The 16,027-nt window shown below is 36.7% G+C and overlaps 1 protein-coding gene across 2 annotated transcripts in view; it reads right to left on the bottom strand.

Moving 5' to 3' along the window:
- LOC143228832 (GTPase-activating Rap/Ran-GAP domain-like protein 3) overlaps positions 1–16,027 on the bottom strand; it is a 126,080-nt gene that overhangs the window by 88,329 nt on the left and 21,724 nt on the right. For both annotated transcript variants that reach the window (XM_076460212.1, XM_076460211.1), the window contains exon 2: positions 6,912–6,981. In XM_076460212.1, the coding sequence (XP_076316327.1) occupies positions 6,912–6,981 (70 nt within the window). The remainder of the gene's footprint in view (positions 1–6,911; positions 6,982–16,027) is intronic.

Genomic DNA, 16,027 nt, shown 5'->3' with positions numbered 1-16,027 from the left:
CTCTGGTTAACTCACTAGTGTTTTCAGAAAAAAACAACAGTTGTAATAACTTTGGAAAGTAATCTATATTTTTCTGGTTTCATGACGGTTATTGAGTAATATTGGAAAGTAATCTATATTTGTCTGGTTTCATGATGGTTATTGAGTAATAGGTTTCAAAGGAGAGATTACAGTTGTATTTAAAATAAAATAAAAACCTGGTTGGAAGATTTTTGAAACAAAATATACTGCAACGTTGTTTTCTTTTGGAATAGAATGCAAAAAGGAAAGAATGGGAAATGTATTAAACACAATAATAAGCACCCAGTGGCACAGCGGCATGCCTGTAGGCTTACAACGCTATAAACTGGGTTTCGATACCCGTGGTGGGTAGATCACAGATAGCCCATTTTGTAGATTTGAGTTTAACACAGTTCGTAACCTGAAGATGACCTAGGAAGGTCAAAACGTTGTTCTCTTCTTATCAATAAAAGTGTTAATATCCATACCAGCCGTTCTGAGATACATTTTTATTTCAAGTGGGTTTCTCGTCATCAAGAAGGAGAAACACAGTTCGATTCTCCTCGGTGGACTCAGCAGATAGCCCGATGTGGCTTTCCTATAAGGAATCACACACACACACCCAAACGCAGTAATAAACTTATGTAGGTTTTTTTAAACGCACAACCCACCGCTAGTACAGCAGTAAGTCTACGGATTTACAACGCTAAAACCAGGGATTCGATTCCTTTCGGTGGTCTCAGCAGATAGTCTGATGTGGCTTTGCTATAAGAAAAACGCAGGCATGCGCCCTCGTACGTCTCTTCACAAACGAGGGGTTGAGGGTATCTATGGTTACAGTAAATATTCAAACTTAGTATTTCTGCATCTTATAATGTTATAAATACAAAGTACATTATCTCATAGTGTGTCACAAATCTCATTTTATAATTGGCTGAGAGCCGTTATCGTAGGTACTCATGAGGTGTTACTAACAAAAAAAAAAGTACTCAGACGTCTGCCATTAATGACATCTGCCTATTAGATAATATATGTTGACATTCATACGAGATCCTTCCCATAAGTACCTGCAGTAATTGACATTAAATCCTGAACTTTGATATTTAAACAAACGAAGGCAAGGCCACCGAAGTGTGTTTCAGTTTACAGGTTTACTAACGGTTTGATGTTGATATTAAAGTAAGGAAGGCTATATAAAAACTAGAGGAAATAAAAAAAACACACGCTGAAAACGGTTGTCCAAGAAACTTGCTTGTTGTTTTGGATTTCGCACAAAGCTACACGAGAGCTATCTATGGTAGCCGTCCCTAATTTAGCAGCGTAAGACTAGAGGGAAGGCAACTAGTCATCACCACCCACCGCCAACTCTTGGGCTACTCTTTTACTAACGAATAGTGGGATTGACCGTCACATTATAACGCCCCCACGGCTGAAAGGGCGAGAATGTTTGTCGCAAAGGGGATGCGAACCCACGACCCTCAGATTACGAATCGCATGCCTTTACACGCTTGGCCATGCCGGGTCGCCTAAGAAACAAACCCTAAGATTGGTTTCTAAAGAAACGAGTGAAAGAAATAAGACTAAATATGATTTGAAACAAAAAATAAATCTGCTGACGATGGCCGCCACACAGGAACAGTGTTACTTTAAACATAAAAATCTGTGATACAAAACCAAAGATGCGATGGAAGACACGATAAAAAAAAAACAACAAAAATATTGCCACAAAAAAAAAAGTGAATCTAGCCTTTTCTTTAAAATAAACTATACAAAATAAAACAATTTAAATTCATCAATGTTCTATCGATGCATTTTAGGGACTATTGTTTCTTCATGAACCAAAATCTAGGATTACATTCAGGGTCATTGCAATATAGTTAAGATCCCCATGAGATATATTACATGTCTTTGTTATAAGCTTGGCGCCAAACTAGGAAACCTATTTTAACATATTTAACAATGTAATTTTTCAAATTCATATGCTTTTCATGCCTCTGTTTGGTGCGATGCCGTATTGGGTTATCTGCTGCGTCCAACTCAGGGGATCGAACCCCGGATTTTAGCATTGTAGTTTCTTACAGTTTTCAATGTCCCACCGAGGGACTCGTTTGTTACAGAACGAAAGGAAATTTGTTAAACTATTACTCTGGAGCGACTGCTTACATATAAACTCAGTAGTAAGGGCGCTCGACTCGTAATCAGAGGGTCACGGGTTCGAATCCCCGTCACACCAAACACTCCGGCCTTTTCAGACGTGGGGACGTTATAATGTTACGGTCAATCATATTATTTGTTGGTAAAAGAGTAGCCCAAGAGTTGGCGGTGGGTGGTGATAAGTAGTTGCCTTCTCTCTAGACTTACACTGCTAATTTAATTAAAGACGGCTAGCGCAGATAGCCCTATTGTGTAAACAAACACACCAGAAATAGACAAGATGGAGGTGTGTTGGTATATTGAGCCACCAAGAATTCCCCCACTAATTCTTATGCAGGTAAGCTGCTCATACAGAATGCTAAACGTAACACAGTATCAAAAAGAAGCTTTGTCGGTACAAAACACACCAGTGAAGTGTGAACAGTCAATAGCAACAACTTTATTTCACGACACTTCTCGTGGGATACGCTTTTCCGTTTCGATTTTCATAAAAGCAGACAATACAATGATTAAGCGTAATGTGAAATGCGGCGCGCATTCGACAGAAGATGTCTCGAATGTATCTCAGTCGATGTTACTGAGATAAATATAGGTTAGAAAGAATGCCCTCTCCTTCAACTAAACAAGCAAAAAACAGATTCGCATCTTAGAAGTTCTTACAAGAGAAGGCCTGGCATGGCCAAGCGCGTAAGGCGTGCGACTCGTAATCCGCGGGTCGCTAGCCCGCGTCGCGCTAAACATGCTCGCCCTCCCAGCCGTGGGGGTGTATAATGTGACGGTCAATCCCACTATTCGTTGGTAAAAGAGTAGCCCAAGAGTTGGCGGTGGGTGGTGATGACTAGCTGCCTTCCCTCTAAGGCTAGCACAGATAGCCCTCGAGTAGCTTTGTGCGAAATTCCCAAACAAACAAACAAAAATTTAATAACACTAACTTCTCTACATCTGGTTTGTTTCTATGTTCGCTTTTATTAAAACTGTTTAATTTATTGGATTTTCTTAACATTTTCTCTTGAGCTTCAATAAATGTTATTTTTTGTGTTCTTCTAGCCGCTGGTGTTCACCAAATTAGAACCGATTTCTGGGAGTAGAGAGGATTTTATTGAGAAAAGAAATAGCCCTCTCCCTGAAACTCCAGATGTAGTTTATAGCGATCTGAGAAAATACTTCTGGGTCCCAACAATATTTTTTTTTCTTTCTGGTTGGATGTAAACAAAGAAAGTTTACAACTTAATTACGCCGCAAACACGAACAGTTACGTCCTCATTAGAAGGTGGTTCAGTGAAACGTGTTTCTGAGCACATCGGTGCGGAAGTTACCTCTGCTGTTACACGTTATAACGTAGAAATATAATATTTTTATTTGTTATTTTAAAACAAGCTAAATACCGGTTGTAGGAGAAAAAAGTGTCCATAAATTTGAGAAGAAATTTCATGCAAAGTGTAAATCAAGTTAAGGCACATGAGGAGAAATTTCACACAAAGTGTAAATCACGTTAAGGCACATGAGGAGAAATTTCACAAAAGTGTAAATCAAGTTAAGGCATATAAGGAGAAATTTCACACAAATTGTAAATCAAGTTAAGGCACATGAGGAGAAATTTCACACAAAGTGTAAATCACGTTAAGGCACATGAGGAGAAATTTCACAGAAATTGTAAATCACGTTAAGGCACATGAGGAGAATTTTCACAAAAGTGTAAATCACGTTAAGGTACATAAGGAGAAATTTCACACAAAGTGTAAATCAAGTTAAGGCACATGAGGAGAAATTTCACACAAAGTGTAAATCAAGTTAAGGCACATGACGAGAAATTTCACAGAAATTGTAAATCACGTTAAGGCACATGAGGAGAAATTTCACACAAAGTGTAAATCAAGTTAAGGCACATGAGAAGAAATTTCACACAAAGTGTAAATCAAGTTAAGGCACATGAGGAGAAATTTCACACAAAGTGTAAATCAAGTTAAGGCACATGAGGAGAAATTTCACACAAAGTGTAAATCAAGTTAATGCACATGGGAAGAAATTTCACACAAAGTGTAAATCAAGTTAAGGCACAACAGGAGGCCCGGCAGGTGGTTAAGACACTCGACTCGTAATCCAAGGGTCGCGGGTTCGAATCACCGTCACACCAAACATGCTCGCCCTTTTAGCTGTTGGGGCGTTATAATGTGACGGTCAATCTCACTATTCGTCAATAAAAGAGTAGCCCAAGAGTTGGCTGTGGATGATGATGACTAGCTGCCTTCCCTCTAGTCTTACACTGCTAAACAGGGACGGCTAGCGCAGATAGCCCTCGAGTAGCTTTGCGCGAAATTCAAAACAAAGAACACCAGTAACGAAAAACTGTTATAAAACAGGATATCATACGTTAGCGGCGCCTGATGAATATTATAATGTAGCTAGAACTTAGCGAAAAATGTGCAGGCTGGGTAGAACCAACTAAACAGTATATCTTACGTAGAGATGGATGAACGCTATATAGGAGGTAAAGAATAGTACGTGTTAGAAGTAATAACAAATGATTATGTAGGAAAGTTGTATGTATTTCTGGTTACTAAATAATAGGATAAAGTGTTATATATGGTTAGTGATGTATATACAGCACGCCGTATTATGAACGTGGTAGCCTGTAAACTATAATATACAATGGTTTATGGGGGGGGGGAGTTTAGAACATTGTAAAGGATACTTTAAATAAAATTACCGGGTAGAAACTATAAAATGGAATTCAATATATATATATATATATATATATATATATATATACATATTTTTTCCCCCTTTGAGAGAAGTCAATTTCAAACTGAACACGAGACAACGCAATCATTTTCACGAGCCGACGTAGAATGAGAGAAGTCAATTTCAAACTGAACACGAGACAACGCAATCATTTTCACGAGCCGACGTAGAACTTTATTTTCATGAAAGTTTTGTACATACTTGTAGATATATACGGATTGTGCACTGCAGAAATAAACATAAATATCAAACGACAATTAGAACGAATTATTTGGAGATACAGTTCTTTAAATTACTAGATACAAACACATCTGTCTATCTTACCTTTCAAACCAATCAGTAAGATTAATGAAAGTATGACATTCAAATAAAACTAGGTTAACTTTAGATAGTAAAAATAATGTGAGAAGGAACGTTGTTAACATTTCTACAAACACACCTTGGGAATCGAGGGGGACAGGTCCCCCGTTAAATTATGTTGTTTTTTTAATCTTGAATTTTACCAGAAGGAAAAGTTTAGTTGTTTTCAGTTATATATATTAAATGCATTTATTATAGTGTTATCATTCTTTGGAGAACTGAACTATACGTGGATAAGCGAGGGTTATTTCTTGTTGTGCTATCTTTATAAATAAATCTACTTTTAAATGAATAGAACCTTTTATAATGGACCAAAAGAGTTTGCCTGGGTGACTTATTTTATTGCTTATTTGTAGTTAAGCACAGAGCTACACAATGGTCTATCTGCGCTCTGCCCATAACGGGTATCGAAAACAGGTTTTTAGTATTGTAAGTCCGTAGACGTGCCGCTGTGCCACCGACTATTGAAAGAAAGCGTTAGCTCATTAAATGACACATAAATAGAGCAGATTTTTTGGCTTGTTTTATTGAAATCCTGCATTTAATACTGTAGTGTATCAAAAACAGTTGCGCCCATCAAATGGCTCAGCAGTAAGTCTGATAGCTTATAACTCTAAAATCCGGATTTCTCTACTCATGGTGGGTTATACGCAGATAGCCCATTGTGTAATTTTGCTCTCAACAACAAACGAAAGTGAAAAGAGCTACCATCCCTCTGGTGGCTCAACAGAACATCTGCAGGTTTACAATGATAAAAATTGGGTTTCAATACGGTAGCGAGCAGAACACTGGAGATAGTTCATTGTATATATATTTTTGCTTAAGAACACTCAAACTGAACCACTTAAATAAAATTTATTAATATATTAAATCTTGTAGCCTAGCATGGCCAAGCGTGTTAAGGCGTTCGACTCGTAATCTGAGGGTCGCGGGTTCGCATCCCCATCGCGCCAAATGTGCTCGCCCTTTCAGGCGTGGGGGCGTTATAATGTTACAGTCAATCCCCACTATTCGTTGGTAAAAGAGTAGCCCAAGAGTTGGCGGTGGGTGGTGATGACTAGCTGCCTTCCCTCTAGTCTTACACTGCTAAATTAGGGACGGCTAGCACAGATAGCCCTCAATTAGCTTTGTGCGAAATTCACAAACAAATTAAATCTTGTGGTAGGGGTTGAGCTCAGATTAATATATAGGGTTTTATCATGGCTAATGTTTGCAGTAGATAAATAACGAACCGTCTTTTATTACGTTATCGTAGAAATGTCGATAACAACACATTGATGTATGAAATATTGATTCGTCGTTGGTTTAGCGGTTAAGGTTGCATATATCAGATATCGAATTACGACTAAGCTTTACGTATTATGTTATTATGGCTGCCGGTAAAACACGTGGCTTCTGACAATACGCTGTAAGAGCATGCTCAACAGTGTTACTTTAACATTCTTGAAGATTCATACTCATAATCAAAGTGGTGACGAAGGAAAACATGAGTCAAAAAGGTCAACAAAAATGAATCTGTTTAACCGAAGAGAACAGTATTAACAAAACAAAATAATTATTTTATACAGAACACAAAGCGAAAGCTTAACAGCAGCTGTAGAAACAACATTAAAACTAACAAATATCCAGCACAGATAAGAATAATAACCACTCACCATTTCAATTGACCCATAATGGCGGCGACTGAAGACCCCTCGCCGAGCTGCAAGGTCAGTTGATGAAGAACTGGCGGAAAAAGAAAATATAAACTCTGTCAGTTGAGACAAAACATACAGGATATATGTACAGAGAGATAAGAAAATATAAACTGTGTCGGTTGAGACAAAACATACAGGATAAATGTACAGAAAGATAAGAAAATATAAACTGTGTCAGTTGAGACGAAACATACAGGATAAATGTACAGAAAGATAAGAAAATATAAACTGTGTCAGTTGAGACAAAACATACAGGATAAATGTACAGAAAGATAAGAAAATATAAACTGTGTCAGTTGAGACAAAACATACAGGATAAATGTACAGAAAGATAAGAAAATATAAACTGTGTCAGTTGAGACAAAACATACAGGATAAATGTACAGAAAGATAAGAAAATATAAACTGTGTCAGTTGAGACAAAACATACAGGATAAATGTACAGAAAGATAAGAAAATATAAACTGTGTCAGTTGAGACAAAACATACAGGATAAATGTACAGAAAGATAAGAAAATATAAACTGTGCCAGTTGAGACAAAACATACAGGATAAATGTACAGAAAGATAAGAAAATATAAACTGTGTCAGTTGAGACAAAACATACAGGATAAATGTACAGAAAGATAAGAAAATATAAACTGTGTCAGTTGAGACAAAACATACAGGATAAATGTACAGAAAGATAAGAAAATATAAACTGTGTCAGTTGAGACAATGTTTGTTTGTTTGTTAGTTTTTGAATTTCGCACAAAGCTACTCGAGGGCTATCTGTGCTAGCCGTCCCTAATTTAGCAGTGTAAGACTAGAGGAAAGGCAACTAGTCATCACCACCCACCGCCAACTCTTGGGCTACTCTTTTACCAACGAAAAGTGGGATTGACCGTCACATTATAACGCCCCCACGGCTGGGAGGGCGAGCATGTTTGGTGTGGCAGATAGCCCTCGAGTAGCTTTGCGTGAAATTCAAAACAAACAAACAAACCTTAAGTCCATCCCGTATAGCCTTGTTTATTTCCTGTTTGTGTTTTACAAGCGCCAAACTATAAAACAAGGAATGTACTTCTGATTCCTATGTTGTATTTTGAATAACATGAAATTCTAACTCCGGTTTAATATAACTGTTTATATCATCAGCCTAAGATGATAGACTTTGATGATAACTGAAGACTGATATTGACCTTAAGAAACTATTTTTTTGTTAAAATATAAAATAAAAGGTTCTGTTGCTGGTGTGAAAAACAAACAAACACTTATTGGATCTCTCCTGCGTCGACCACCTTTATGAGTATCTTTAAAAAATGATAATGATTTATGCGGTCAAACGCTGTTTCAAGATCTAAATTCACAATAGCTTAACGTTCCGGCCCGGCATGGAATACTGGGATTGACCGTTACCTTATAACTAAAGGCTGAAATGGCGAGCATGGTTGGTGTGAAAGGGATTCGAGCCCGTGACCCTCATATTACGAGTCGAGTGCTTTAACCACCTGGTCATGTCAGGCCCATTATATCTGCATCCTGAGAATGGAAAAAAAAATAAAGTTCTCCGTGATGAAAAACAGAGGAGACGTAAGAAAATCGTATCACTTATTGCAAGTCTACATGTACACCGGATAAAAATTTCTCGAAGTTGGGGGTTTCACGTGGCGTAATAAAACGTTTTTCCAGTATCACGTAAGCAAGAGTTCCATTACATTATAATATGGCATCGATTACAGGTATTAGAACCGCCTAATAATTTGATAACTAACTTTGAAAACAATTTGCTTAGAGGAAGGTGGATTAAACTAACTATTTTTTAAGGATTTGTTACTTTGAACGTGTATAACACAAACTAACAAGTTTTCTCATCTGAATTACAACTGAAACTATATTTAAACTGACGTATCAGCGTTTCGGTTTTCTTATAGTTGCTTTGGTGGATCGTATGGAACAACGAGGAATGTTCTATAGCTCTGATTTAAAATCATGGTACAGTGTCTAACACAAGAAGGAAAATTCAAAATTATACGCCCTCTATCAGCAGAGCGGTAAGTCTGCGGACTCACACCACTAAAATCCGGGTTTTGATACTCGTGGTGGGCAGAGCACGGACAACTAATTCTGTAGCTTTGTGATTATTTCTAAACAAACAAAACAAGGTTATTCTGTTCACGCTGTTTTTAAATTTTTATTTATTAGATAGTAGAGAAGATCCATTTTGCCATTTTCCGTGGCTGATAAGTAATGCGATAACAGATATTGTAGATAACGGAATAAATAACATGAGGTCAAAATTGACGTCACAATTACAGAATGATGAAAATGAAACGTTGAGTGGCTGCAATTACAAAACAGTTTAAACATATTGTTAACCCTGTAGGATTAACTAGCAATAATGAAAAGTTAACTAATAGCGAACAAGGTAATACATCAGGTTTAGAATCACCCAGTAGCCGAACAGAAAATTAAAACAGTGTATAACAGCTTAGTAATAAAAAAAATGTTTGTTTTTCATAATGATTGCTATCATCAATTACCTTAAAGTATATCGAATGTAATATAAAGAAGTCGGCCGAAAAAAGTGACATGGACATACAGTGGAGATTTATGTCTGATGTACTATAGTGAAAGCGAATAATTGTGACTGAAAACGAATTGTGTCTGTATTGTAATACTATGATAGGTAACAAATAGGGCGTATGAACTTCTATTTGTCGTGGTTATTAAGCTATGCACAACAGTTTTGGGAATCGTGTTTACGTTCGTACAAAAGTCACAGCAATTCTAAGTTAATTGAAATATGTAATTTGGTCGTTGTTTTCGGGATGATTATTGTATACGGTTATTGGTGCAAGATAGAAAAATATCAAGATATTCCGTATAACCAAAAATTAAATATGAATTATTACGTAACTTAGTTAATAGTTGAAGCCAAGGATGACATCAGAAAAAAAATGTAGGTCAAACAAAGTGGTGAATTGAAATAAATTACAAAATAATTGTACTAAAAAAGTTGATGGTTAATTATAGATTAAAATATTGTAAAATTCCTCAGTTCGAATAATTTATTAATTTTTTTTTTCCGTTTCTGGGTGATATAGGTTGGTTTTGAATTCCGCGCAAAGTTACACGAGGGCTATCTGCGCTAACCGTCCCTAATTTAGCAGTGTAAGACTAGAGGGAAGGTAACTAGTCATCACCGCCCACCGCCAACTCTTGGGCTACTATTTTATCAACGAATAGTGGGATTGACCGTCACTTTATAACGCCCCCACTACTGAAAGGGCGAGCGTATTTGGCGAGACGGGGATTCGAACCCGCGACCCTCGGATTAAGAGTCGAGTGCCGTAACCATCTGGCCATGCCGGGCCCTGTGTGATATATATAATTATAATTTTAATAATTATTGTATAATAAATAATAGTCAACGATGCGACTGAAATTTGTAAAACAATAGGTTGAATATTTTAATAAAAAGTTTTCAAAATTAATTCAACGTATTACGACTTTTGAGGTTATTAAATATACATGAAGGTAATCATTATATTAAAATGTTGTTGTTGTTGTTTTGAATTAAGCACACAGCTACACAATGGGCTACCTGTGCTCTGCCCACCACGGGTATGGAAACCCGGATTTTAGCGTGTAAGTCCTCAGACATACCGCTGAGCCACTGGGGGACGATATTAAAATATCATTCATTACTTGAAATATTCGTTGGAATAATTATTTGTAGATGGTCCAGGTAAGAATGATAAGTTTGTTATGAAAATTATGTATGAGATGAATATGTTTTAATTTCCTTATTTAAAAAAAACTGGATGTTTAGTTTCAAACTTGTGAAAGGTAGGTTGGGTGTTTTAACAAAAAATATTAATAAATATCTGTCTTTCTAAACTCCAACAGATGCCTTGTTTGTAATGGAGTTCGGTGAAACTTTGATGTCTGTTTCTCCATTACATCAACTTGTTTCCAAAGGTATTTGTTTCACTCAAGCCTTTTGCGGGCTTTATTTCTCTCTACATCATTAAGGGCAAACACCTGAAGCTGAACGTGGATGCTCAGCGAAACGTCTACGGGCTTACAACGCTAGAATCCGGGTTTCTATTTCCGTCGTGGGCAGAGCACAGATGGCCCATTGTGTAATTTTGTGTTTAATTACAAAGAAAGCAAACAAAACAATCAAAACGCTGGTCGGCAGATACTTTTAAATGAGTGATTTTGTAAAGTTAGAAATCGACGATTACTGTTCGATACACGTGTTTCCTAAGAGCTCGTAAAGTGCGCGTTAAACAACCGAAGTTTGTAATTAGTCTGTGATACGACGAACCAGTCAGCCGGAACTTTCACCAATCATATCACAAAAACCCAGACAGACAGACAGACTGCTAGAGATAGCAAAGTTTCTCTTTTAGTTCAGTATTTATAACGCGACCTCGTTGTAAAGCAACAACTACGTCTGTAACACAGTTTGTAACACAAATTGTCTCCAACAAAGCCCACATTTTGGTCCAACATTTCTAATAAGACAAACAAAGGTTAAGTCCATTTCAAACAGTATCGCACTGAACAAATGTGTAAGAGGAAAATACTTTATCAAGACATGTATCACTAAGACATATAACAGCTTTGATGACTGACATGAACTTACGTATAATGTCAACACAGTACTAATAAAATCCAAACATTATTCTGTTAAGAATGATTACATACTTAAGATGGTTACTAGCGAAACGATAAGGATTTCTGTCGTTGTGATAAAACTAGATAGAAGTAGTGGTTACATACGTTATTTTGATTTCAGTATATACAATGATTAGTAGGGAGAGACTTGGTATTTGTGCATGTATTGGCTACTAGGTGGTAAAAGGGATTTCTTACATGTATTGGCTACTAGGTGGTATAAGGGATATCTGTATATGTATTGGCTACCAGGTGGTATAAGGGATATCTGTATATGTATTGGCTACCAGGTGGTATAAGGGATTTCTGTATATGTATTGGCTACTAGGTGGTATAAGGGATTTCTGTATATGTATTGGCTACTAGATGGTATAAGGGATTTCTGTATATGTATTGGCTACTAGGTGGTATAAGGAATTTCTGTACATGTAATGGGTACTAGGTAATACAAGAGATTTCTGTACATGTAATGGGTACAAAATAATGCAAGAGATTTCTGTGCATGTAATGAGTACTAGGAAATACAAGAGCTTTCTGTACATGTAATGGGTACTAGGTAATACAAGAGAGTTCTGTACATGTAATAGGTACTAAATAATACAAGAGATTTCTGTGGATGTAATGGGTACTAGGTAATACAAGAGATTTCTGTACATGTAATGGGTACTATGTGATACAAGAGATTTCTGTACATGTAATGGGTACTAGGTAATACAAGAGATTTCTGTACATGTAATGGGTACTAGATAATACAAGAGATTTCTGTACATGTAATGGGTACTAGATGATACAAGAGATTTCTGTGGATGTAATGGGTACTAGATGATACAAGAGATTTCTGTGGATGTAATGGGTACTAGATGATACAAGAGATTTCTGTGGATGTAATGGGTACTAGGTGATACAAGAGATTTCTGTGGATGTAATGGGTACTAGGTGATACAAGAGATTTCTGTGGATGTAATGGGTACTAGGTGATACAAGAGATTTCTGTGCATGTAATGGGCACTAGGTAATACAAGAGATTTCTGTGGATGTAATGGGTACTAGGTGATACAAGAGATTTCTGTGGATGTAATGGGTACTAGGTGATACAAGAGATTTCTGTACATGTAATGGGTACTAGGTGATACAAGAGATTTCTGTACATGTAATGGGTACTAGGTGATACAAGAGATTTATGTGCATATAATGGGTACTAGGTAATACAAGAGATTTCTGTGCATGTAATGGGTACTAGGAAATACAAGAGATTTCTGTGGATGTAATGGGTACTAGGTGATACAAGAGATTTCTGTACATGTAATGGGTACTAGGTGATACAAGAGATTTCTGTACATGTAATGGGTACTAGGTAATACAAGAGATTTCTGTGGATGTAATGGGTACTAGGTAATACAAGAGATTTCTGTACATGTAATGGGTACTAGGTAATACAAGAGAGTTCTGTACATGTAATGGGTACTCGGTAATACAAGAGATTTCTGTACATGTAATGGGTACTAGGTGATACAAGAGATTTCTGTACATGTAATGGGTACTAAGTAATACAAGAGATTTCTGTGGATGTAATGGGTACTAGGTGATACAAGAGATTTCTGTACATGTAATGGGTACTAGGTAATACAAGAGATTTCTGTGGATGTAATGGGTACTAGGTGATACAAGAGATTAATGTGGATGTAATGGGTACTAGGTGATACAAGAGATTTCTGTACATGTAATGGGTACTAGGTAATACAAGAGATTTCTGTGGATGTAATGGGTACTAGGTGATGCAAGAGATTTCTGTACATGTAATGGGTACTAGGTAATACAAGACATTTCTGTACATGTAATGGGTACTCGGTAATACAAGAGATTTCTGTACATGTAATGGGTACTATGTGATACAAGAGATTTCTGTACATGTAATGGGTACTAGGTAATACAAGAGATTTCTGTACATGTAATGGGTACTCGGTAATACAAGAGATTTCTATGCATGTAATGGGTACTAGGTGATACAAGAGATTTCTGTACATGTAATGGGTACTAGATAATACAAGAGATTTCTGTACATGTAATGGGTACTAGGTAATACAAGAGATTTCTGTGGATGTAATGGGTACTAGGTGATACAAGAGATTTCTGTACATGTAATGGGTACTAGGTAATACAAGAGATTTCTGTACATGTAATGGGTACTCGGTAATACAAGAGATTTCTATGCATGTACTGGGTACTAGGTGATACAAGAGATTTCTGTACATGTAATGGGTACTAGGTAATACAAGAGATTTCTGTACATGTAATGGGTACTCGGTAATACAAGAGATTTCTGTACATGTAATGGGTATTAGGTAATACAAGAGATTTTTGTACATGTAATGGGTACTAGGTGATACAAGAGATTTTTGTACATGTAATGGGTACTAGGTAATACAAGAGATTTCTGTACATGTAATGGGTACTAGGTAATACAAGAGATTTCTGTACATGTAATAGGTACTAGGTAATACAAGAGATTTCTGTGGATGTAATGGGTACTAGGTGATACAAGAGATTTTTGTACATGTAATGGGTACTAGGTAATACAAGAGATTTCTGTGGATGTAATGGGTACTAGGTGATACAAGAGATTTATGTGGATGTAATGGGTACTAGGTGATACAAGAGATTTCTGTACATGTAATGGGTACTAGGTAATACAAGAGATTTCTGTACATGTAATGGGTACTAGGTAATACAAGAGATTTCTGTGGATGTAATGGGTACTAGGTGATACAAGAGATTTCTGTACATGTAATGGGTACTAGGTAATACAAGAGATTTCTGTACATGTAATGGGTACTAGGTAATACAAGAGATTTCTGTGGATGTAATGGGTACTAGGTGATACAAGAGATTTCTGTACATGTAATGGGTACTAGGTAATACAAGACATTTCTGTACATGTAATGGGTACTCGGTAATACAAGAGATTTCTGTACATGTAATGGGTACTATGTGATACAAGAGATTTCTGTACATGTAATGGGTACTAGGTAATACAAGAGATTTCTGTACATGTAATGGGTACTCGGTAATACAAGAGATTTCTATGCATGTAATGGGTACTAGGTGATACAAGAGATTTCTGTACATGTAATGGGTACTAGGTAATACAAGAGATTTCTGTACATGTAATGGGTACTAGATGATACAAGAGATTTCTGTGGTTGTATTGTGTACTAGGTAATACAAGAGATTTCTGTACATGTAATGATTACTAGGTAATACAAAAGATTTCTGTACATGTAATGGGTACTAGATGATACAAGAGATTTCTGTGGTTGTATTGGGTACTAGGTAATACAAGAGATTTCTGTGGATGTAATGGGCACTAGGTAATACAAAAGATTTCTGTGGTTGTAATGGGTACTAGGTAATACAAGAGATTTTTGTACATGTAATGGGTACTAGGTAATACAAGAGATTTCTGTACATGTAATGGGTACTAGGTAATACAAGAGATTTCTGTGGATGTAATGGGTACTAGGTAATACAAGAGATTTTTGTACATGTAATGGGTACTAGGTGATACAAGAGATTTCTGTACATGTAATAGGTACTAGGTAATACAAGAGATTTCTGTGGATGTAATGGGTACTAGGTAATACAAGAGATTTCTGTGGATGTAATGGGTACTAGATGATACAAGAGATTTCTGTGGATGTAATGGGTACTAGGTGATACAAGAGATTTCTGTGGATGTAATGGGTACTAGATGATACAAGAGATTTCTGTGGATGTAATGGGTACTAGATGATACAAGAGATTTCTGTGGATGTAATGGGTACTAGGTGATACAAGAGATTTCTGTGGATGTAATGGGTACTAGGTGATACAAGAGATTTCTGTGGATGTAATGGGTACTAGGTGATACAAGAGATTTCTGTGGATGTAATGGGTACTAGGTAATACAAGAGATTTCTGTGGATGTAATGGGTACTAGGTGATACAAGAGATTTCTGTGGATGTAATGGGTACTAGGTGATACAAGAGATTTCTGTACATGTAAAGGGTACTAGGTGATACAAGAGATTTCTGTACATGTAATGGGTACTAGGTGATACAAGAGATTTCTGTGCATGTAATGGGTACTAGGTAATACAAGAGATTTCTGTGCATGTAATGGGTACTAGGTAATACAAGAGATTTCTGTGGATGTAATGGGTACTAGGTGATACAAGAGATTTCTGTACATGTAATGGGTACTAGGTAATACAAGAGATTTCTGTGGATGTAATGGGTACTAGGTAATACAAGAGATTTCTGTACATGTAATGGGTACTAGGTAATACAAGGGAGTTCTGTACATGTAATGGGTACTCGGTAATACAAGAGATTTCTGTACATGTAATGGGTACTAGGTGATACAAGAG

Source organism: Tachypleus tridentatus, chromosome 10 (assembly GCF_004210375.1).
Source record: "Tachypleus tridentatus isolate NWPU-2018 chromosome 10, ASM421037v1, whole genome shotgun sequence".
In the NCBI taxonomy this organism is placed as follows: Eukaryota; Metazoa; Arthropoda; class Merostomata; order Xiphosura; family Limulidae; genus Tachypleus; species Tachypleus tridentatus.
This window is presented reverse-complemented; position numbering and strand designations above follow the sequence as displayed.